We start from the raw sequence: 25,774 nt of genomic DNA, 5'->3' as shown, positions 1-25,774 counted from the left end.
CTCAGGCCACAAGTCTCTGGGAACAGCATCAATGGCGTAACCAGCTCTTTTTGAGGCCTTGAAGGTCACAGTGGGAAGAAGTGATCCTTGGGCCTGATGCTTGGGATCCAGGGAGCGGGCAGCCCAGGCCTCAGGCCCCAGGCCCCAGGCCCCAGGCCACCCACTGCCCATGGAAAGGTTATCTGAAAGCCACCATGGCACCTATCACTATAACGCGTACAACAGCAGATGAAATGGCTGCAGCCAGCACAGTGGGGCCCTAGGCTTCAGACAGCTACCTCATGGTTCCCACTGAGGACTCGTCTGGCTAGCTGCAGACAGGAGTTACGGGACCAGAGGGCCTCCTTCATTGTACCAGCTATTGGGTAGAATTCCTGGCTCTGTGTCTGACTCATGGTAAGTGCTTAAAGCAATGTGCCACAAGCAGGATGGATGAGCTGGCTTCCCTCCCCACCTGCTGGGAGTTCAAAATGGGGGCTAGTTTGTCCAACCACATACTGACTTATGAAAGAAAAGCCAGTGTATTCATGGGGCACACTGGTGAGCAGATCCTAAAGGGTATTTCTGGAGAGGATTAGTGGAAGACCAGAAGGTCTGCCCTGGATACAGAAGACCCACCACCCTACAGGCTGGGGTCCCCAAATGAATACAAAGGGAGAGGGGAGAAGCCAGCTGAGCACAAATACTCTTTCTTTTTCCTGGTCTGCCAAGTGTGAGCCGGCAGCTTCCTGTTCCTGCTGCCGCAGACCCAAGCAGCTCCTGCCTCTGTGCCTTCTGCTCCACAGTGGACTAAGCCCTCAACACAGACCCTTCCTCCCTAGGTCGCTTCTTGTCAGGTATTGCTCATGGCAACAGAAAAGGTGTGTACCACCTACAGTGACCTGCACCCAGGCCTTGTTCTATGTACTGGGGTCATCTTTGGAAGATCCAGGTGCACACTTAGTGCTCCAGCCAGTTAGGAGCACACATCTGGCCCTTGGCATCCTGTCCCTCAGAACCAGCTGCCTTCTGCCAGCCACACTGGTGTGGATACACTGGAGCCTGAGTGTTGTCAATAGGGCTGAAGCTGAGGGACGTTCCAACACTCTGGAAGATTCCTTTCGTTCCTCTGAACTCCTGACTCCTATATTATGAGTAGGAGGAGAAACCTACTTACATCCATCCCTTTTCATCATCCCTGTCTTCTTCACATGCATGCACATGCACACACACATATGTGCACATACACGTGTGCACATCCACACACATATACACGTGTAGCCATGCACATGTCACATGTACATACATACCCACAAAGCTAATACATGTCCCACACCCTGGCTTGTCTAAGGAAGAGGGGCAGGGAACAGCATTCTCAGCTGCCTGTGTCCCGGTCAGTTCTCCCTGTATTTGGTGTCCCCCGCCCACCCACTCCATATTCCCCAGGACGGTAGACACCTTTCTCCCTAACTCACCTAGAGTCTACCCACCCAGCACTGGCGTGTGTCACTCATGGTCGCTTAGCATTCACTGATGACTTCATGGCAGTGACTGAGCACAGTGATGGGGGTGACATTGTCAGCCGCACTGGAAACGGGCTGGACCTGCAATGGTGGTTCTCCCTCTCACCTCCCATGCAGATCCCCGGACCCTTCCTGCCATGCCTATCAGATATCAAAAGGGAGAGAAACGGCTCCCACGGGTGCCATCAAAACTGTCAGTCACTGCTGCCCATGCTAGGCTGTGTGTGGCTCTGATGCCCCTGAAGCCTTCCTGACAACCGCAACATTCTCCTGCTGAGACGGCACCTTTGCCACTGTGAGAGTCACCGGCCAGTGCGAGGCGTTTCCAGCCTCTACCTTGCAGGCTGCAGAGGCCTGTGTCATCTTGGGGCATCAGGTCTCAAAGAAGCCATAGCGTGGGAATGATGATCCTCCAGGTTCAGACAGGCACTGAGGGCTGGTTCCTCTGCCCACTTCATGGAGACAGAGGGTGAGTCTCTGTGGGCTCCCATGCAATATCTAGAACAGAAGCATTGCTCCGTCTTTGAGCCCCTGACAGCGATGAAGCATTGACTTTACTCGACGGATCCTATCACTGCAAAGTGCCTCATGGAGAGGGTAGGGCTAAGGGAACCAGCTCGTGACAGCTTGCCCGGGCTTTCTCCAGTTTCAACTCAGAAAGCTCCTGGGTGAATGACCAGTTTGCAGTGGTTTTCTGTGTGTGTGAGTGTGTTTGTGTGTGTGTGTGTGTGTGTGTGTGTGTGTGTGTGTGTGTGTATATCAGGAATCATGTATATGGAGAGCAGAGGTTGACATCAGGTCTCTTCCTCAATTGCTCTCTGCTTTATTTTATTTACTTGTGCCTGTGTATGTACATATACACATATACATACACATAAACACATATACTCATATACATATATACACATACACATTTATACATATATACCTATGGGCATGTTCATGACAAGGAGTGCTTGCAGAAGTCAGAGGACAACCCGTAGGAGTAACTTCTCTCCTTCCTGGATCCAGGATCAAGCTCAGGCGGTCAGACTTGGACAGCAAGCAGCTTTACTGGCTGAGCTATGGCTCTGCTCCCCCTTACATTGTGAGACAGAGTCTCACACTGAGCCTACAGCTCATTGAGTCAGCGGGACTGACTACTCAGCAAGCCCCAGGGATCCTCTCATCCCCACATTGCCGTGACCACCATGGCCAGCTTTTAGGGGTGCTAGGGATTTGAACCCAGCTCTTCATGCTTGTATGGCAAGCATTTTACTCCATCCAAGCTGCCTGCCTTCCCACCTCGGCCTTCCCCACACACCCAGAGTGGCCCCACGACCAGTCTGTAGCTACAGTGACTGCCTGTCAGCCTCAGCCTTGGGTCCAAGCCCTCAGCTACGAGGCCTTAGCTGAAGCCCGTGACCCGTGTTGTATGGAGATGGTTCTGCTCCCAAAGGTCACGGTAATATATCCCAGGTCACCAGTGACCCTGAAAGGTTCAACAAGTGGCTGGGGTGACAGGGCATTCAGAGAGAGGATGGGGGTTCTAAGACTTTATCCTAGGAAGATGTGGGCAGATGTCTTTCACTCCTAAGCAGAGTACAAATCAAAGAAACAATTCCAGTATAGCCCACTAAGTCCAGTCTGGCGAACCAATGAGAGGTTTTGGCATTACTTACAGGAGCATGTCTCCTGTGTCGTTGAGGAACCCACTCCCACATGCGTGGCTCCTCACCAAAGTTGCACCCCTGGAGTTCCCTGTGTGATTTGCAAGAGTTCTTCACAAGACCCTCCTCTCTGTAGCAATTGCTCCTGCTGAAATAACCTTGGGACAGGGTCTTTGAATCTTGTAAGTTTTGGGAGCCTTCTGAGACTTGTGAGTTTCCTTGACTTCTGGGCCTTAAAAAAATCTAGCTATATATGAGGCTGGGACCATACACAAGGTGTCCCATGGGGCAAATCGTGAAAGGTGGGGCTCTCTGGCTACATCGTCCTACCACAGGATCACCGCCTTAGCGTGCTCACCTACACATAATCAGCTCCTATTTCTAAGGGCTGTCATGAATGGATACAGAGGCTATGCACAGAACCCTGCCTGTGGTCACCTCTCCGGAGGTCACTCTTGCCGCCCATGTCCTGGCAATGTTGATGTCCTATACTTGTGCGACTGGGCCAGCTCCTTTCTGAACATTCTGGCATGGCGTGAGTGATCTGGAGGACACTGGACCTCAGTGAGCAGAGATACCACCACAGTCCCCCCCTCCCAGTTCTTGTCAAGGCCTGACTGTCCTGAGGTGTGGGAAGGTCTCCTCACACTCCCCCAGCCCAGAGCTAGACACTAGCTGCACTTGAACCTACAGGTCCTACTTGGCTTTTAGAGATTTGCTTATGTTCCTCAGTGGACAGCGGCATGCAGGATGGAACCACAAGCCCCCCCCCCCGCCCCTTGTGCCCGGGGGGAGGGGTAGCTGCTGTCTGTCCCCAGGCTGGAGGAGCCCCTTGCCAGGCTTTCTTGCCCCTACTACACCCAACAGTTCCTTCTCTATTAAGAGCGAAAGAGGGGGGCTGGAGAGATGGTTCAGCGGGCAAGAGCACCGGCTGCTCTTCCAAAGGTCATGAGTTCAAATTCCAGCAACCACATGGTGGCTCACAACCACCCATAATGAGATCTGACGCCCTCTTCTGGTGCGCCTGAAGACAGCTACAGTGTACTACTACTACTACTACTACTACTACTACTACTACTACTACTACTACTAATAATAATAATAATAATAATAATAATAATAATAATAACAACAACAACAATAATAATAAATAATGATAATAATAATAAAAGAGCTAAAGAGGTTAGTCATCTAATAACACAAACCTGGCATCTGCTTTAAACCTCCCTGTGTTTCCTCACGACAGTTGGTGAGAATTAAATCTAACTTCCTATGGCAGCCTGAAGACCACTCGTGCCACCACACCATTTCCACCGTCTAGCTCAGTGCAGCCTCACTGCCGACAGCTGTGCCCCGTTGCAGGGCCTTTGCAGCTGCTCTGACCACCAGTCTCCCTCCTGACTCCCCCACGTCCCTCTCACTACCCAGGTTTTACTGAAAATCCATGTTCCCTAAACCTAATCCTCAGGCCGTGTCTTAGCTTCTGGGACCTGACTATTTTAAGAACTTACTTGCTAGCCCAGAGCTTGATGTTCCCTTGGCCTGTGGCTCTCTGACAACTATAGGCGTGCCTGGCTCTGTCTCCCCAGTCCCTGAGCCCAGAGGTCACACAGGACAGTGACTGTGGATCACACATTTTGTCCTTTCCTCACCTTGGTAGGTGGCTACTGCACCCCATTCTACAGATGGGGAGATGCTGAGTCTGGGTCTCTCCTCGGGCCACCTGGAATGCGGATCCAAGGCTGCACTGACTACAAATTCGACATGCCTCCCGTCCCCCCTCTTAAGTCATTCCGTCCATGCAGTTCTGGCTCTCTGGGAACAAGAAAACAAAATATAGCACAGATCTATAATGAAAAACAAATGGGATTTTTTTTTCCCTGGTTGTAATAATACCAAGTGTTTGTTCAAAGCCAGGTAAAGATTTTTTTTTTTAATATACTGAGAGATCTTTATTGGACAACCTCCTTGTAATAAGACCTTCCTTCAGACTATTGCACTCTTTCCCAGGCCAACTGGGAGAATGTGCCCCCTGACGAGCAGAGGGATGGTGGGAATTCTGTGGACTCCTCACAAAGACTCAAGCTGGGAGCCTTCTCCATTGTGGCCTATAAGACGAGGTTCACCCTCTGGGCTCTGGTAGGGAGTCAGGGCTTCTGGGAGACCCAGCTCCATCACTAATGAACTTTTGGTACATCATGAGGCAAGTTTCTCAGTGTCTCTGGTAGATGTCCACAAGGTCCGCCGCAGAGATGATTCTCTGGTCTGAGAAGATGGCTCAGTTGGCAAAGTGAAGACCTATGTTTGAATTGCTAGAACCCAAGCAACAATCTGGGTATGTATGTGTGCGTATGTGCATGTGTGTGTGTGTGTGTGTATGTGCATGTGTGTGTGTGTGTGTGCGTGTGTGTGTGTGTGTTCCTGTGTGTGCGTGTGTGCATGCATGTGTGTGCGTGTGTGTGTTTGGTGCATCCCTGTGACCCCAGGGATGACAAGATGGAGGATGGAGACAGGAGCAGCTCCCTAGATGCTTGCTGGTCAGCCAACCTAGCTTACTTCATGAAGTTCCAAGACAGTAGAGATGCTGTATCAAGAAACAAAATAGACAGGCTGGCCTGCGGAATGACCCCCAAGGTTTACCTCTGCTCTCCACATGTACCCACACATATGCAGGCACACCCCCACACACCCACACACACACACCCACACACAAAAGGGACCTCTTGAGGATTTTGCAATTCATTGTATGCACATATCACCTTAAAAAAAGCCTCATTAGTGGACCATGAACTCTAACTATATTGTGGCATCTAGGCAGGAGATTTAGGAGCCAGGCAATGTATCAAGTGAGTGAGGCAGGTGGATGCCCAAAGAGACAGAGACCAGGCCGATCCACAGAGTTCAGTCTCAGGACAGAGGCCAGGCAGATGCCAGGCACACTGCCACTGGGTTTTAAATTCCTCATGCTCTTCTGGATGTTCGGATAGACTAAGAAGGAAGCAGAGAGCATCAACCAAAACCCAAAGTCGCAGAACGTTACCCAGGGCTCTGTGCCTCAGATCCCTGTCTGTGCGGTGTGGAGTGCACACCTGTCCCAGGGCTGCTCCAGGACTGACTGCAGATGTCTTTAGGATCTCAGTCCCTGTCTCCTTGCCTGAGCTTTGGCCCCTTTCTCAGCCACCCACTCTGATGGGCCATGGTCACCACCCATGCTAAATGAGGACACAGACCCTCCCCCACCCAATATGCTTCCCCCATCTTCTCTAATCTGGTTAACTTTCCATTCCCTCCCAATACAACACAAGGTGCAGAAGAGAGAGATTGCATACCCACACCCCTTGCTTCTAAAACAGTCTCTGGCAAAGAGTAGAAATCCAGGACATTCTTTTTTTTTTTTAAGATTTATTTATTTTATGTGAGTACACTATCACTCTCTTCAGACACATCAGAAGAGGGCATTGGATCCCATTACAGATGGTTGTAAGCCACCATGAGGTTGTTGGGAATTGAACTCAGGACCTCTGGAAGAGCAGTCAGTGCTCTTAATGGCTAAGCCAACTCTCCTGCCCAAAGACATTCTTATTAAATGAGAAATAAGTGGCCACAACCTTCAAGGTCCAGTGTGGCCCCCTTAACTGTAAACATCTGCCACCCACAATCTACCTACTGCTCAAACTTCCTTACATCAGGTAGAACACGAACTCAGAGGTGAGCCATCCCATTTCCATTGGACAAATAAGGAAACTGAGGTGGAGAAGTGGGATGTAAATTTCCCAGCATGCCCTGCCAGTGGCTGAATGGACATGGGGACCAGATCCTCCTGAAGGCGGTCTCTTCAGGACTCTGCCCTCCCTAGCAGGCTGCTGAGCTTGTGTTAAAGGACCCATCCTCAGAAGCAGCCAGCAGATAGACAGACGGACGGGCTCTGCTTGGCTGAGCATCTACGATATCGTGTTAATTACACAGGGCAAGAGATGCCAGCCAGCACTGTCTGCAGTGTAGCCGGCCTGGTAGAGCAGGTGCACAGGCTGGCATGGTCTGCTGACGGCCACAGTCACGGATCTGCTGGCGGCAAGACCTGCTGACATGCCCCAACTGCTTCCAGCACTACTGAGCATTGGGACTCAGCCACATTGTTACAACAAGGCCCCTCCCCAGGGACTGGCACCCTTCCTGGTGGCAGCAGTTGGACTGATCAGCCTAAACCTAGCTGCTGTCCTGCAGTGACAGTGTCTACCCAGGTGTGCTCTCAGACAGGGTGGAACAGGGCTCTGGGGACCAAGTACTGGGACACTGTAGGGGTGTCACAGCAGAGCTCCAGGACAGAGCCTTTGGCACATATACACAGATCCTGGGACTAGGTAGGACCCAACCAGGTGCTGTGCCCTGCACCTACCTGGATCCGAAGATCTCACGAGCAACTCTGAAGAAGACCCAAAAATGGTCTCTTGTATGTCCACCTGTCAGAGATCCACTGTGTGTATAGCAGTTGGGGGACAATTTGATATGCTTGGACCCTAAGGCCTTCCTTAATGCTTTTGGTGGCTCCCCACCTCCACCTCAGTGGAATAAACAATGCCAACCTGTGCCACATCCCAGAGCTGGCTCTGGGATTCCCACTCTACCCAAGGTCTGTCACTACTGGACACACAGAATCCAGAGCATCCTTCGGTGCTCCCAGGGATGTGCTCCTCCTCCCCAAGGCCTGACACTACCCAACACACAGAATCCAGAGCATCTTCAAGTGCTCCCGGGGTGTGCTCCTCCTACCCCTGACTTACAACTGAGAACAGCAAGGCAGCGAAATGTGGGACCTAGAGGTGCTCGCTCACCTCAGAAGGCGAATGCTACTCCACTCAGCTTGGCAGCGTGCGTTAGGGCCTCCCCGTGGCTGCTGCAGCTCAGGCTCTTGCACCACATCCTGGGAGTCATGCTGCTTTCCAGCTGACTCCATGAGACTCCCCATGCAGCCTGGTGCTATGCTCTGAAGTCCAAGAGCATGGCCTCTGTCCTGTGGTGCCTTTCCTGTTTCGTGCTTCCTGTTTGCAAGCCTTGCAGTGGGAGGAGGGTGCACAGGAAGTCATGTGGGACCCTGGTGTATCTAGTGGGGTGAAAGAACTCAGAGAGACTTGTTAGGTGTGGGTGATGTAGGGACAGCCAATCTGATGCTCTTGAACTCCTGTGGGAACCCCGCCCTAGTGGGTACCTTCAGTTCCTGCTCCTTGTGTCACAGAATAAGGGGATATAATGACTGGATTGTCACTGGGTGAGGGCACATTCACCATGTGCCACAAACAGATATGCACATACCCCATAAAGTGTAATCACTTACACACACACACACACACACACACACACACACACACCTCACGCACGCGCACACACACACGCACATGTACACCAATGGCAGCTCAGTACATCTGAGCCCCTCAGACACATTCCATCACCCCCAGCATGCAGGCTTTCATACTGGTGCACATGCCCACCCATGGAAGCTGCCTCTCACACACACCCCCATTTGTACAGGCATCCCACTGTCTGCTCACCTGCCCACGTGGCAAGCTCAGGACCCACAAGGAAGCTGGCAACCACTCTGCTCTCCTCTACTGTTTACAACACCACCCCCCTCTAGTCCCGTCCCTGAGTGCCTGTCTGCCATCACACCATAACCAGATGAGACAAGGCAATTTATGATACCAGCTGTCTCTGTCAACACCGGATCTCCCACACACGCCAGGGAAGCCAATCACCCTAGCCCAGCTTTGCCAGGAGTGGGAGCTCACAGAGGTGGCACAGCAGGGTAGAGTCGGTACTCAGGGAGGTGGGTGGCCTTGACTTTAGAGTTTCCCACCCTTCCTTGCCTCTCACACATCCTCCATCATCCCTGAGTCTGTGGCTACAGCTTCCTACCAGAGTAGGGACCCAGCGGGCCAGAGCTTTGGAGGAAGAGTGATCCAGGGTCGTCATGGCAATAAGACTACCAGAAACTCTGCCCTCCCAAACCGGGAGGACCATAAGTGGCTTCATGAATGTCCACCCCTTCCCAAGCGTCTTTGTCCAGGTTTCTGTCTCCTAAATCACCTGTTCCTGTCTTGGACCTGGCCCAAGTCCCCTCCCTGGGGCCTTCCTATAGAACCTTCAGAATAAGACTCACTGTCCAAACATCCACTTCACCTTGTGCCAGGCAGGCAGCCCAGGCAGGTCATATTCCTTCTCCAGCTGCAATTTTATTTCCTTGGAGTTTGAGTGAGTATCTGCCTCATGCTTGACTTCACTGTAGAATTTGGATGCACAGCTCCTGGCCATACCCCATCCGTTCCCCGCTCTACCTCCAGTGTACACACAGAGGACAAGGATAGTGCCAGCTCTAGGCTGCCACCCTGCTGGAAGAACCAGGAAATGCAGAGCTGGCTAGATGAGAAGCCAGTTTCTCACAGTCCACATCTGCTTGGCTAGAGTTGCTTCAGCATAAACCCAGCCTCCCAGGAAAGATGCTAATCTTACGCACACAAGGGCTGGGCCCGACTCACCTGAGTTATCCTTTGATGAAGCTCGGTTCACATGATGTCATCTTGGCTCCCTGCTCAGCTCGACTGGTTCAAGCGCCAAAAGGACAGGAGCCCTGGAGAGTCCATACCTTCCTTTGCTGAGCTATTTGTTGATTTAACAAATGTACTTTGAGGACCTACTCTGTGCTTGTCCCATGCCAGGCATAGGGAAGTGACCACTGGATGACAGTTGTATAATGGAAGTTTCTAGAATCACTTTTCATTGTCTTCCACATCTCTGTCTAGATCAGAATTGAAGTTCCGGACCTGGAGTACCCATTTCCCTTCTGTCTTTACAAGTTTCTGCCTATTTCTTAAAGCGTTGAGGACAGGGTCTCATATAGTCCCAGCTTACCTCCAACTCGCTGTGTTGAGGATGACCTTGAGCTTCTCATCCTCCTGCCTCCACCACCAGAGTCCTGGGATTATAGGTGTCCCGCCTGGTTTTATGCACACTTGTCGGACCCTCTACCCACTGAGGCTCAGAGAGTCGCTCCACACTACGGTTGGTTCTGAGTTCTGTCACTTACACGGCCTGATGTGTGTTCTTTCCGCCCTCTGAAGTACCGGAAGGCCAGCCTCGCCTTTTCTCATTCACAGCCAGGGTTTGAGTGGCCTTGCTAGGGACTTGAACCTGTGCCTGGCTGATGTAAGCTCCCAGGGGCTAGCCATTCCTCCACATCTAATCAGTTCATTAAAGTCTGCCTGGCAAACACTCCCTTGCGCCACCCAGGACACAGAGACCTCAGCTGCTCCATTTCCAGGAGAGCGAATTCCTTCCCCGCTGGAGAGGAGTGGAGTAATGTAGGCAGGCAATTTAAACAGCTCCACAAACCCGCAGTTTCCACTCTCCGCCACTATTACACTTCCTGGCCGCAGCGGGATTGGCCCGTAAGTGGGATATCAAGTTTATTACAGCTATTTCCAACCTGTAATTGGTTTTGTGGAACACAAAGAGAAAGGCTGGGGGTGGGGGGAGGTGATCCCCTTTTTTTTTCTTTTTCATTTTTTTTTTCTTTTCCTTTTGCGGATGGTGGCATCTAGGGGTATTGGTGAGAAAGCTAACATTGAAGACTTATTTGTTTTTTCAAATTAAAACGTGACTGGCTGACCAGTGGGCCTCCTGCTGCTAGCTGGACTGGACCCATTGGCGATGATTCTATGAGTCCGCTTATAAATCCATCTGGCTGGGCCATAGCCAGGGTTGCTAGAGGTGGGGGGAGGGGACTGGCACTGAGGGCATGGTGGAGGGATGTGACGAGTTGTGGTTAGCTAGGACTGGCTATCTAGAGCCACACCAGTGGGCCATGCATTAGACAGGGTATTCGGAGGCTACTAGACCTCATTTTCCTTGCAGAACATTTAGGGAAACTGAGCCTAGATTAGGGAGAGTACAGAGACAACTTGTAGATAATAACTCGGAAAACGCATAGCAGAAAGGTTGACGTGGTAGGACACAGAGAAAAATAGCTTTTTAAAAAGCACCTACTGTGTGCTGGCTGCCCAAAGCACCTACTGTGTGCTGGGTGCCCAACCTAGCCACACAACAATATGGCTCCCTGGAAGCTGATTGTAGCTAACATTTATTGACCATGTTTGCATCTGAGTCTGTGCTTACAAGCAATGTTGAGCAGACGGTAAGAATTCAACAAACGCTGGCCGTGGTCAGTCCCCTACCCAGGACACTATTCTCTGTAATTTCAGTTACCCATGTGTGAGGGCTAATCTTTACCACCAGCATAACTGGATTTAGAGTCATCATGGGAATCCATCCTCTGGGCAGCCCCCTGGGGATGAGGCTAGGTGAGAAGCCGCACTCTGAAAGCAGGCAGCGCCATTCCAGGGGCTGAGGGTCCATGAGGAATAGGAATTGAGTTAAGCATCAGGGTCCATCTCTCTCTGCTTTCTGAGTGCGGCTGCAGTGTGATCCGCTGCCCGGAGCTCCTGCCTCCGTGCCTTCCCCGCCATGGTGGACTGAGTGAAAGCCCTTCCTAACGCAGCTTCTTGGGTCTGTTATCACAGCAGCTAGGAAAGCAACTGAGTCTGAAAACATCCAATGGAGACTCATCCTTGGCGAAGGAAGAAGCCATACACACCCTGGTCCTCGGGTGGGGCTCTGCAACATGTCTCACCGCGGTCTGCCTCCCTGTCCACCCACAGCCTCCCTGAACTATGGCATCATGGGGGTCTCTCAGAGCTCCTCTCCAGGTTCTTCTTAGAGCACCCTCGGCTGCCCGGATGTTCGGAGGGTTGACAGTCAGGTCTGTGCCCTGCACCTTTTTCTGAGCCTGCTTCCCGACCGCTGGCCTCCTGGTGCCTTTCCTGGGCTGTACCGGTGCTTATTTCCAGACTTCTTGAGCTCCAGGCTTTGATAGGAGCCTAGCACCCTCTAGCACCAGGCAAGAGGGCGGAGAGAAACAAGGTCCCCTGCACTCCTCGTAGGTCTTCACAGGGGGTGAAATTGTAAGTCGAGGTAGTCTCATCCCAGGCTACAGGCAGGAAAGGAGATCTGAGAGGTAAACCCAATGCCCAGAGCTAATGATGATGTCATATCTGTGACAGAGTGGGGGCGGGGGAGGGGCGGGGGAGGGCGGGCTCCGGCTTGCTTCACACCCAATTGTCCTCCTAGACAGGAAGAACCAACTTGGGTCTAAGCTGTCCCCACAGACCTAGCTAGCTGAGGCAATCAGTCTGTCACTGTGACAAAATGCCTGAGGAGGCTTCAGTTTCAGGGAAGGAAGGAGCTCATTTAGCTGATGGTTTGCAAGCTTGCGATGGGGAAGGCATAATGACAGAACCAAGTCCCTCAGCTCATGGCAATCCGACAGAGGGAGGGGAGGGGAGGAGGGAGAGGGGAGGGGAAAGAGGGAGACTTATGTATGGCTGGCACCACCCACATGTAGGATGGCCCTTCCCCTTAGTTAATCCCCTGGGAACTTCTGACTATGACCTGCGCAGACCCACACGGAGGTGTGTGCCTCTCTAGCCTTCATACGTTCCTCAGTACAGTCTAGCTGAACCTACACACCCTCTTCAAGATTTTCCTGGTCACCTTCCCTCCCAAGGAACTCTCTGCACCTCCAGGAGCATCATGGGTAGCTCTTGGGCAATGCCTGTCACTTCAGACTTGCTCTCTCCAGATGGCTGTGGACTGAGCTCCACCCTCACCAGATCCTGAATGGGATCTGAAGGGCTGTGGGTGTGCCACGGGCTCCTCTTGCCCGAGGACTGAAATTGTGACCTGCCTACCCTTATGGCCCAGCCTTATCCCAGGATCTTGTGGGATAAGCTCTGACCCATGGGAGCATCCTTGTATCCTTGTGTAGTGTCCGAACATATCTGGTCCCTTTCCGTCAGCAAAGGGTCAAGATAAAAAATTGATCAGTTTGCCCCCTGCCCCAGAGGGAAAGTTGTGACTAAGAACCAGCAGTGGCGTGGCGGTACACGCCTGGCATCCCAGCAGCCCGTAGGCTGAGGCATGACTCACACTCACAAGCCAAGAGCCAGGCTGGACTGCCCATACTGATTTTCACTACAGCTAGAGACTGTCTCAGAAAAAAAAAGCGGGGGGGGGGGGGAATGTAAATAAAACCAAAGAAAAGCAGGCTCGTCCTTGAGGCTTTCCTGCACCGTGGCCTGCAGCAGGGATTTACAGCTCAGGTAATTTCTCCTTGCTTTATCTGGGGTGTGGGGGTGTGCAGACGTGTGGGGGGCAGTGTATATCCTACTCATAAAACCCTCAGTCCCGGCGAATAAATTTGAGGAGACAGTTTTACTGACAGATTTTTTCCTCTGTTGTGTAATAAAAAAAAAAATGGAGTAAAATTTGAGATTGGGGCGATGAGGGCTGGGAGTTTTAGAAGGAGAAAAAAAAAGGTTTTCCTGGGGCTGAGAGACGGCTCAGTGGTTAAGAGCACTGATGGCTCTTCCAGAGGTCCTGAGTTCGGATCCCAGCAACCACATGGTGGCTCACAACCATCTGTAATGGGATCTGATGCCCTCTTCTGGCATGTCTGAAGACAACAGTGTACTCATATAAAATAAAGAAATCTAAAATAATAAATAAATACATAAATAAATAAATAAATAAATAAATAAAACTGTACCTGAAGGCAGGCAAGGCTGGATCCAGGGTGCTGGGAAGCCTCCTACCATTCTCCAGCTGTCATTCAAGATGAGGCCAGGGGACAGTTAAGCCACCTTGCCAGCCTGGCAGGAGTGCCAGGCCCCTGTGTAGGGCCTCAGCTGTGTCTTCAGTTGCAAAGTAGGTTGTTCTCATTGAGTTGTCTTCCCAGGGCGAAGGGGTGGGGGCACAGCACACAGATGAGAGATGAAAAGTCTCCTAACCTTGACATGTATGTACATGTGTGTACAGGTACATACATGTGTACAGTGCATGAACTTGTATATAAGTGCATTTGTATGTGTACATGTTCACTTGTGCACGTGTGTGTGTGTGTTGTACACACATGGAGGCCAAAGGCCAACTTTGTATCATTCCTCAAGTGCTGCCCATCTTTGTTCTTACACTGGCACTCCCTGATAGGCTAGACTCATTGACCAGGGAGGCACCCCATCCCCCGTCTCTGCCTCTTCACTGCTGGGATTATAAACACCCAGCTTTTTTCTATGCTCTGGGGTTTAAGAGGCCTCCTTATTCCCAGTGAGCAACACTGTGTGGAGGAATGCTTTGAGGGACCTTCTTCATCAAAAGGGCCAGGTATAGTCCAGGACCGTCATGGTGACAACCTCATATATTCAGAATACGCCATGTCCCCTGGTAGAGAAGCAGGTCAGAATTGTCCCCCAGGACGACTGAAAAAGGTAGCTCAGCGATTAAGATCACTTGCTACTCTTGGAGAGGACCTGGGTTTTGTCCCTAGCACCCACATGGCATCTCACAACCATCTGCAACTAGGGGGATCTAATGACCTCTTCTGGCCTCCACGGGCATGCGCATGACGCACAGACATACACACGGGCAAAACACTCATACTCAGAAAATAATAAAATATATAAGCAAAACTGTCTTCTAGTTGAGGGCCCTGGTTGAAAAGTACTTTGGTGTGTCTGAGGGACCAAAGCATCCTTGAAGGGTTGGGAAGAGGAGAGCAGGGCTGCGATTGTAAGTTTGTTCTGATTTGCAATTGGCCAAGTAGCTCAGCCCCTCCCACCCCCAGACCCTGCATGAGGTGGACCTCGGTCCCCTGCAGGGCGTGCGCTGGGTTAAAACTTTAGTCTCAGAAGCAAGCTGTGGGTTGTCCCACTGCCTGGGCGATGCTCACAGAGGGCTCTTCATTCTTGATTACTCCTAGTCTATGGGACAGGTAACAGATGTGGCCAGTGCATAACACACAGTTGGTGCCCCGTAGGACCTGGCTGGGTTACACCATGTCTGTTTTCTAAACCGCCCAGATGTAGTCTAAGTCAGCCTGGGCGCAGATGAGCGCAGAGAGGCCAGTCCTCCCGGTCGAGGGACAGATGCCCGGGGAAGCCACTCTCAGTATCTCCCCATCCCTGACCACCTTCCTTGGTAGCGCCCCCTCTTCTGCGTCCACCCGAGGAGCCGCAGGGAGTTAATTCCACTTCTCCAGGCCCAGGCATGAGGCCACCCGTCGCAGGCTGTTAGCGCGGAGCCCAGCTGAGCGGCGAGAGGCTGCAAGCTCCCGGTCTATAATAGAGTTGCTGAGACAAGCGGAAAACTGCAGCCGAGTAAACAGATAAATAATTGAAACAGTGACAACTCATACCTTGCTGCTTTGTGGAGTAACGCTTTCATTAGCAGGAGGCAGTGGAGACCAGGCGTGCGCTTCGGGCGGCCGCGGCTGGGGAGCCCCCAACATTTGGGTCTGGCTCTTCAACAGCTGCGAACAGCAGGACCCTGTGGCAGCTTGTACCCCAGCACTGATTTTGCTGCTACCTCCAGAGGCCTCCTCCATCCCCAGCAGCCTCCACGCAACACTCGGGTAGAATGGAGACCTTGTGGCCTCCTTCCTCCCAAGGGTGTGGCTACAGAAAAATAAAAAGGCAGTGCCCCATGCTGACAGACCCTTTCTGCCCATCCCAGGGTCTGGCTACCCCGCTGGACTTGCTTCGGGCAGATCAGGGGTGTTTATAAGCAGAATCCCAAACCTGACCCAGGGTGGCCAGGGCCTGTGGGGGAAGTGCACTGCTTTGTCCTTGGGTCCCCTCTCTTGTTCCAGGCGCGCGCGCTGAACAGAGTTCCTTTCTCAGAGGCAGCTGAGCTGACCCCTCCTGCTTCTGGCTTGGCTCTCAGTACCTCTCAGCCCGGACAGCCATTGCGTTACCGGGATGACCCCTGCACCTCCTGCAGAAGCAGCTTAGGCGCTCCCTTGTGGAAGCTCCGCAGCTTAGGCGCTCCCTTGTGGAAGCTCCCCATCCTCAGAGAGTGGGCTCCTCCTCTCTAGGTTCCCAAGCCTCTCTGGGCCTAACCTGTCAGGATATCTTGGGCCTGTGGGATGGCTCAGCCAGACCTGAGTCTGATCCTGGGAACCCACAGGGAAGGAGGAGAGAAGTGACTCACAAAGTTGTCCTTTGACCTCCACAATCACCCTCACATGTCATGTGCACATATGTGATAACAACAATAATAATAACTATATAATAATATAATTATACTAAAGACAATATGTAATTATATTATATGTTATATGTATAATATAGTTATATATTAATATATTACAGTATAATATATAGTTATTGTTGCTAATATTATTATACAAAAAGGCTGAAATGGTTACCATATAGCGTAGCTGTCTTCCCCTAGGTTATTTGCACACTGATGGTCCCCTGACCCTCATCTCTCCCTTCTTACTAGCTAGCCTGCTCCCTCTCCATTCTTCTCCCTACTGACTGAGACTCTGGGACCCAGCCCTGATTCCATAGCTCACTCTACACAGCCCATTCTGGCCCTGCCCACAGTTCCATGGGCCCTGCTAGCCACGTCTGCAAGGCAGTGCCATCATGGTGGTAGGAGCTCCTAGTGCATGAAAAGGCCCAGTGGGGAGAGGCTGCCAGCTCTGCCCCATATCTACAGGGCCTCAGAGGGCCTGTCCTACCAGGGTTGGCAGAACTGAAAGTCCAGTGTTTCTCTGCTTTGATGCTCTGATGGCTAACCCTGGAGGGAGGGAGCCAGGTTCACTCACAGTCTTGAGCATGTGAAAGCCCTTGACTCAGGGCTCTACATCCAGGGCTCCACAGTGCACAGGGCTTTGACAAGAGGCAGGAGAGGGAGGAGCAGGGCAGGAAGGCTCAGTGGTGGGTGATCTTTGGCTCCTCTGGGACATGGTAATGAACTTGGACTCCTGGGACCAGAGACTGTCATTCTTTCTCTCTCTCTCTGTGTGTGTGTGTGTGTGTGTGTGTGTGTGTGTGTGGCATGTATGTACATACCACAGTGCCACATGCCACATGTGGAGGTAGGTCAGAGGACAACTCCCAGGAGTCCATTCTCTTCTACTCTGTATGACCCAGGAATCAAACTCAACCTGTCAGGCTTTGGCTACAAGCTCCTTGCCTGCTGAGCCATCTTGCCCTCCCTGTGGTTCTTTTTAAATTCCTAAGCTCTCAGTTGGTGCTTAGATTCAAAGACCAGGGAGGCCTTGCAAAGGCTATCAGACAGGCAGCCTCCTGGATCTAAAGGAGGGGCGGCAGACATCAAGCATCAGAGGCATCTGCAGTATCTTCAGCAGAAGAGGAGAGGGAGGGAAGGGCCAGGGCGGGGCCAGGCCAAGGGCAACTCCTGAGGGCAGGCTGGGCACTCACCTGTGGCTCCTCTGCTCTTTGGCAGGTGACAGATGGTGGCACCATCAAGCAGAAGATCTTCACATTTGATGCCATGTTCTCTACCAACTACTCCCACATGGAGAATTACCGCAAGAGGGAGGATCTTGTGTACCAGTCCACAGTGAGGTGAGGCCACCTGAGCTGGTGTCAGGCCTGTGAGCAGGAAGAGGGATGGGCAGGGCCTGGGATGTGCTTTTTCAGCCCCTAGACCCTCTTAAACAGTGGTTCACAAGTGTGGGTCATGACCCTTCCACCGTTCGCGCATCAGATATCCTGTATAGCAGACATTTGCTTTACAATTCATAACAGTAGCAGCATCACAGTTACAAAGTAGCCATGGAGTAACTCTATGACTGGGAGTCGCCACAGCGGGAGGAACTGTGTTAAAGGGCTGCAGCATTAGGAAGGCTGAGAGCCACTGCTCTGAGAGGTGTACCTGCCTGCATGAGCTGGGGAATCTCTGCGGAAGCGGAGCCTGGCCCTGGAGAGAAGTGAGGCCATGGCTCCTTCTATAATTCTGCAAGGTAGGCTTCACAAATCCCATCTGCAGGTGGGGAGCTGAGGCCCAGAGAGAGGTGGAGCCTTACCTAAAGTCACACAGCCTAGAATGACAGACCCCAGAAAGGAAGCAGCTCTGCCCAGCCTGGAAACAAGTATTATTGTCTTCCGAGATCTCTAAGGTCACAAAGGTCCCAAGGGCAGGGTCACCTGGACTCTCGGATGGAGCAGGGCGAGCAAAGGCAGGGTGAGCGAGTCAGGATAGTTCAGCCTCGTGCCAGGGCCCCACACTCTGCATATGTGGGTGCCCACAGCCTATGCATTCCCTAAGACTTCCATTGTATTTTACTCCTCTGACCCTTTACACATGGCAGTCTCTCCTCTCAGAGGGCCTTTCCCACCTTGTGTCACCTGGTAAGCTCCTCTTCAGCCTTCAGAACCCACTCAGGCAGGACCAGCACGTTAGCAGAATAGAGTTCCCTGGGTTGGATGGCTGAGGCTCCCTCCTCCAGCAAGGACCAGCTTATGACCTCTGTGAAGTAGCTTCTTAGTGTGCTAGGTATGAACACACACACACACACACATACACGCACACACATACACACACATATACAATATATACACACATACATAACACATACCTACATAACACATACAACGCATACACAATATACACACATATACATATACAAACATACAACACATATACAGATACACATATATACACATACTCCACACATATATACACATATAAACATATACACACATAAATACATACACCACACCCACCACACATACATACATATACACACACACATATACATACATGTACACATATACCACACATATATACACATGCACACATATACACATATACCATACACATATACACATGCACACATATGCATATATGTACACATATACTATACACACATGTACATACACTACACACATATGCGCGCACACACCACACACACACAGTGCTCTTCCATACTGTGCGGTAGATGCTTTGCCTGATGCTCTCAGAAGGCAGTGTTACAACAGAACCTATACTAGAAACAACAGGAGACATAGCCTGTGTGACACTTGCACGGTTCCACTTGGTCGGTGGTGCAGCTGGGACATTCCAATGAGCGTCTGATGTCATGTGGTCTTTAGACGCTGAGCCCTGGGGTGGACAAAGCTCCACCCTTAACTGGGACCTTCCCCTACTCCCACATCTGCACTTAGCTCCTGTTGTCCACCAAGGCCTGGTCACAAGTCAATGCATGAGCGAATTTACACAAAGAATAGAGTAGAAGTCCTGGGGATGCTCCTCTGTGGCTGGGGGTGTTGGTTTGCACGAGAATAAAATCTCAGGATGGGACTGAAGAAGTTTTGTTTTTCAAAGTGTGTCTCTGGCTCTGCAGTGAGATCTGGCTGGAACCTCCTACCTGCGGAGTGAGCCCTGATAGCCTCTCTCCAGGCTCCTCCTCCCAGCCATTGAGCCTGGACCTCAGTTCCAGCTGTTCTTTCCCTGAGCACCTGAGACAGAGTGTTCCCAGGGCTCGCTCGCAGGAGGCAGGCAGACGCCTCTATCTCCCCCGCTCCCACTTTTTCTGAAAAGGAACCAGGGCCAAGGATAAATCAGTTGCCATCAAGATGAGAGCGGAGATAAAAAGCATTTTGGAGAGGAAAATAAGCAATGCCCTGGGAGCCGCAGGGAGTCGCCCTTAGGCGGGGGACTTCCTGGCTTGTAGCCAGGCTTCCTGAAACCCAATCTCCACTGGTAACCGGGCACCCAGCAGCAACAAATCCCTGATCTGCAGTCTGCTTCCAGCTACAGGTGTAGCCTCCGGAGGCCTGCCTAGCTTTGATTCCTCAGACCAGAAGGAAACCCCAAGCCAGCCACACACACCCCTCCCTGCAGTGCTCACCAGCTTTGAGAAAGCCAGCAGGTGCCTGAAGACCTGGCTTCAAAGCCCAGCACAGCCACTTCCTGCCCAGTGACCTTGAGCCAGTCTCTCCCCTCCCCACCCTGCACCCCTCCTCCCCCCTCCCCCCCCCCAGCTCCCAGAGAGCAGGCTGACTAGATTAATCTTCCTGTAGTTCTAGAATATGGTAGAAATTGATCCCCATTCTTCCCAAGTGATATGCTGGCTGCTCCACTCTGTGGGCAGGTGACCCGGGGTCAGAGTTTCTGGGTCTCCAAACACAGTTCTGAGCCAAGTATGTTTGCCCCTAAGCTTCAAGCAACCCTGTCTCCCCACCTCAAGGCAAACCCCACCTTGTTCTGGACGCCCCCCCCAAAGTCCCTATGTACACGCTTTCTCTTCCTCTGCTCTCAGTCTTCACTGTTAACCCCTTGAACTTGGAAACATAACATTATTTTTGAATCCCCCCCTTTCTGCATTTTATTTTACAGAAGGGGTCAAGTTCAGGAAGGTCAAGGGATGCCCCAGCTAAGGGTCTCCATTGGAATGACATGTACTTGATCAAACCCCAAACCACCTCTTGCTACATCTATACCACAGCGCCATCTTTGTTTTACAGTTAATGAAAATAAGGCCCAGAGAGGGTATAGGACTTTCCCAAAGTCATAGAGCAGCATGGACTTAAGTCCAGTCCTAGGGTTTGTGGCCCAGGCTCCTTTTGTCCCCCATGTTCATACTGGGTTTCTGCATCCTTCTTTCTGCACTCTGAGACACCAGGGTATCCTGAGCAGAGGGCACCCCAGGAGGCAGAACCACCATATGTAGGGAACACAGGGGCCAGTGAAAGAAGAGACCTGTGAAATTGAGCAGTGTTGGGAACATCTTCCCGTGCCCAGGCTGCAGGGCCCCATTAGGTCCAGCGGCGGGGCTCCGGGCTCCGCATTTACATATAAATGAAGATATTTACAAATTAATGCATCTCAGCCCAGAGTCCCAGCTCCACAGCTGCTCAGCGGCTTCCTCTTCAGCTGGGAAAGCGGGGTGAGAATGAGGCTGGGAATATTACCAGGAACCGGTAGAGAACAATTTCCTGGGGAGCCTCAAGGAGCCCCAGGGACTCCCCGTGCTTGTCCCCAGCTGGTGGGAGTCGATCAGCAGAAGCTGGTCGATGACAGGGTGTCTGCCTCCTGCCAGCAGCGCAGGTGTGAGTCCTTGTAATGCAACCTTGGGCTCAGTGCTGGACCTCATAGGTTTTGTCCATTCCGTGTGTGATGGATTCCGGGTAGTGAGGAAGGGACTGGTAAGCAGTGGAGGATTCGCCTCTTAGACAGGAGTAGGGAGTGGACAGGGCCTTAGCTAGAGTACTACCTACAGGGGTAAGCAAAGGCCGACATGTGTGGGTGTGACTTGTGTGGGGACACACATGCATGCAGACTGATGCTTCCTCAACCACTTTTTCTATGTCATACACTCAAACAAGCTTTCTCATCTGAACTGCCTGGCAACTCCACTTTTACAGAGTAAAAATTTGGCTCTGGGGACAAACCCTAGTCTGCACACTTAGGCACAGCTACCATCTCTCACCAGCCTCTGGAAGAAGTACTTTTGATTAGGACGACTTTCTCAAGTGCAGTTTCCTGACACACCATGGCAAGGAGGACAGGCCAAAACTGGCCAGTGCACAGGTTTGGCCAGGTTTAGTTTGAGCCTTTATCCAAGCCATTTCCAGTGTGCAATGTCTGCCATGCAAATGAGGGCCATGCAAATAGGGGTCATGCAAATAGGGGCCATGCAAATGAGGGTCACAAAAATAGGGGCACTCCTGATCAAGGGTGGGCCTCAGGGGAATAGGGTCCGAATGTCACAGAAGTCACCCAAGCAGGGGACTAGAGTGCAGTCATGCAGGGGCGGGAGGGTGAGGCAGGAAAGCAGGGGTCACCCCAAGAAGCAGGCAGAGCAAGCACAAAGGCCCTGAGGTGAGAAGGGCTGCCTGGGGCGGAGCATGGCCAGGGCAGAGGAAATAACAAAGTAGCAATTTACCCACAGCACCCCAGAAGCCACGGAGGGCAGTGGCCCACCGTGACCCGCATTTGAAAGTTTACACTGGTTACTGAGTAGAGAGAAGAAAGAAAAGTGATCCCTGGAGGAGGCTGGGGCCTGGTACCAGAGTTCCACAAACAATTGAGAGCATGTTCTCTCACTCACAGAGACCAGCTGGCCGTTTGAACACAGCATAAGCTGAGCATATAGCCTTAGATGATAGCAGAAAGCAGGATGGGGGTGGGGCATTGGCAGGTGGACACTGAAGGAAGTGACTGTCCCCAATGGCTGTGACATGTACACTAGAAATTGGACGCCATGGAGTCCCAACTAGGCATTAAAACCTGTCCGTTCTTCCCCATGCTTTCACCAGGCAGCAAGGTCCCCCCCAGGGGTCAGTCCATCCTCCTCCGTACAGCACCCCAGAGTATGTTTGACATTTTAGAGAGGGACAGTATTTAGTGGGGTCTAGAAAGAGGGAAAGTGGAGCCCAAACAGATATATAGCTAACCAGTGCAACAATGAAGCTGGAGCTGTCTGAGGAGTTGTTCAGACACACACCAAGGTGACTCAGCTGGCGGGGCTGAGGAGACGGTGACCACAGTGGCATTGAAAGTGGATCTAAAATCAAAAGTGGCTTTGAGACAAAGCAGGAATGGCTGGTGCTGCGGCAGGAAGGGGGTGGGAGGATGGAGCTCTAAGTGGAGGGACACTATGTTCAGTGGAGGTGGGAAGGTGCCCAGAGATGGACAAGGCCACTCCGAGTAAGTAGACAATGGTCCTTACAGAAGCCCTCTGGAATCAGTTCTAATGAAAACATACTTCTGGGTTTTAAATAGACACATTACCGGTTCAGTGTGAAGAGCCAGGCATCTGTGGCCCTTTGAGAGCTTTCATGTCTTTCCCTGATGGCATACGTTACTGCGCAGCTCGGATGCTTGTCTCATTGTGGGTACAAAGAAAATGCCATCCCAACCTTGATAATTTGGAAGCCTGAATTCTTGGTCTCTTAGTCTATGGTTTCAATTGTAAGTCATGCATCCTGTTTCCCCAAAATATATGTAATGGGAACTGCTTGCCTATGAGACTCTCTGTAGGCACACATTAAGCACCTACCATGTGTAGAGCTTGCTGGGCAATAGGACAAACTCAGACTCAGTTTCTCTGGAGATGATCACCCAAGATCCTGCACACCCAGTTATGGGCCTGTCATGACTTAGTGGTGCCTCTGTCCCAACAAAGATCATTGAAAAATCTGGATAGGAATGATGTGGTGAGAACAACCTTGGGCCCCTTCAAGTCATAACAGTTGATGTCTGCCATGGACTGGGTTGCTGTGGGGACCTCTTGTTCCGCGGGGTGATTAGAGTTCTGGCCTGGTGGGCAAAGAATTCGGTGAGTGACAAACAGAAATGACACAGAGAAGTGCTGAATCTGAGTTTATTTGCACAAAGTAAAAGTCAGGCTTATATAGTATTCAGAAACAGGGCAAATGTCAGGGATCATGTAGGCAGGTATCGGTCACATCAAAGTCAGTAAGATCAAACAGCCAGGTGCAAAGCAGAGGAGCAGTAGTGTCCTTCCTGCTGGGCTATCGTGGCAGCCCCAAAATAAATTCTCTAGGTCTGTCTGAGGCAAGCACCTGGAAGTCCCATTCTAGCAGTTCTTGAGAATGTCCTTGGCTGTAACATAAATAATTAGTGACGGAAGAAGAATCAACTTCTCTCTGGTATGTAAAGCAATTCTGCCTTGTGTGGGACTGCTCCAATAATTCTAACTATGTTTACAATGAGCAATAGTGCCTGACTTCTATCTCTAACTCTGGAGACACCCTGTCTGATAAGGTAACTTCCTTATAAAAAAAGATTCCAAGCTAATACCAGCTAGGAAATAAATTAGGATCATTGAAACACTGTGGAGGCCAGGAAATAATGTTTAATCTCAGTTTTAGCTATTTATGAATCATTTCTTACGGCACCTGAACAAAGAAAGCATGCAAAACTCTCCACAGACTTTTGCAGAGACCAATCTGGAACACATCTGAGTTAGAAATGCCAAGAAATGAATACCCAGGAGGCTAGCTCCCTTTGAAGCTGTACACCTCAGGTCCGAGATCAGGACTTCAAGCTTGACACACAGACTTTACTGGAGTAGATGAGTGGGCATGGCAGATTTCTATTTTAATCATAAACAGGAAAACCGCAGCCTCCAGCCTCTACAAACCCCAGCCTTCAACCTTAGTTGGAGCCCTTGCTGTCCCTACGGTGAAGTTGTCTTTTAGAAGGAGTTGCAGTTCTTATTCTGGCCACTAGGGGGAGCTTTCAGTCACTTGCCCTTTTGCATTCCCTGAGCCAAAGCTGGCCTCTGTTTAGGGCGGGGACATGGTGTGCTTGGAAGTTACTTGAAAAATGTGAATTCCAGAAACCTACCAGGGCCGAATTTGATTCAAGCCTGGAGTTAAGCCAGGGAACCAGGAAGTCGGGTTTTAAAGTGATGTTGGCAGTGAGACTTACGGAGCCCACCGCCACACACTACCTTACCTGCTCCTGTGTGCCACTTGGTGCCAAAAGATCCGTGGATGTGGGCTGGAGAAGCGGCTCAGTGGCTAAGAACATTCACTGCCTGCTCTTTTAGAGGGGCAGATTTGGTTTCCAGCGCCTGCATCAGGCAGCTCACAACCACCTGTAACTCTAGCTCCAGGGGATCTGATGTCTTCTTCAGGACTCCACAGGCATCTGCAGTCAAGCGCGCACACACTCACGCACGCACGCACACACGCACATGCACTCGCGCGCGCACGCGCGCGCGCGCGCACAGACACACAAAGCTTCCGAATGCTCTGGTCAAGAAGGCAAACCAAACCGAAGCCCAGCACTGGGAGAGGAACTCTGTCTTTGCCGCCCCTGCCCACAGCCCAGACTGGAGGGTTTTATTCTACTGACCTGCAAGAGAAATCCTCCGTCTGAGCCCGTGGCTGTGCTGCCCAGGTCCCCACGGAGCTGTCATCTCCTGGGCCCCATCCTCCTCTGCCCTTGTTGCCTTCTCTCCTGTTCCTGCCTATGGTTTTGACCTGTCCCTTCCCCGATTTGTCCCCCTTCTCAGGAAGCACTTGCCCTCCCCGCCATTTTACCCCGCCGTGCTCCACTCCGGGCCAGCTCAGATACCCACGCAGCAGGGCAGCTTTCCTGCTCCTCTCCTGTAGGCACAATCCATCCTGCAGGGCAGGAAGCCTGCTGCGTTTCCTGCTGCTTCTCTAGCCAACCGCTCTGTCTCCTGGCCTCACTGCTGACATGAACCGTGAGCAGCCCTGTAGGACACTGCCTGTCTGCATAGTTCAGGCTGCTCCTCCACACCCGGAAAGGTTTAATACAACCTCCTTTTCTCCCTCGCTCCACCCTTCCCCCACGGTGGACGCTCGCCATCCCTTCCCTGATGTTGGCCTTCTTTGGCTTTTCCAAATGTCTTTTTTTTTTTTTTTAAAGATTTATTTATTTATTATATGTAAGTACACTGTAGCTGTCTTCAGACACACCAGAAGAGGGCGTCAGATCTCATTACGGGTGGTTGTGAGCCAGCATGTGGTTGCTGGGATTTGAACTCAGGACCTTCGGAAGAGCAGTCAGCACTCTTAACCACTGAGTCATCTCTCCAGCTCCCAAATGTCTTTTTTTAAATCTCTCCTCCTCTTAGGACTCCCAGTGCTGGCAGGGGTGTTTCCGTCTTTATCCTGAACACACACACATTCACATTCACATATGTGTGTATGCGTGCATGCACAGGCACACATACATGCACACGTGTGCACACTTGTATGTGCA

The 25,774-nt window shown here is 51.5% G+C and overlaps 1 protein-coding gene across 1 annotated transcript in view; it reads left to right on the top strand.

Moving 5' to 3' along the window:
- Igsf21 (immunoglobin superfamily member 21) overlaps positions 1 to 25,774 on the top strand; it is a 224,779-nt gene that overhangs the window by 125,851 nt on the left and 73,154 nt on the right. Inside the window, exon 3 of the mRNA XM_031379276.1 lies at positions 17,510 to 17,631. Within this exon, the coding sequence (XP_031235136.1) occupies positions 17,510 to 17,631 (122 nt within the window). The remainder of the gene's footprint in view (positions 1 to 17,509; positions 17,632 to 25,774) is intronic.

The sequence above is a fragment of the Mastomys coucha genome, unplaced genomic scaffold, assembly GCF_008632895.1.
Source record: "Mastomys coucha isolate ucsf_1 unplaced genomic scaffold, UCSF_Mcou_1 pScaffold18, whole genome shotgun sequence".
In the NCBI taxonomy this organism is placed as follows: domain Eukaryota; kingdom Metazoa; phylum Chordata; class Mammalia; order Rodentia; family Muridae; genus Mastomys; species Mastomys coucha.
Note: the sequence above shows the minus strand (reverse complement) of the source record. Positions and strands in the feature narration are given on the sequence as shown.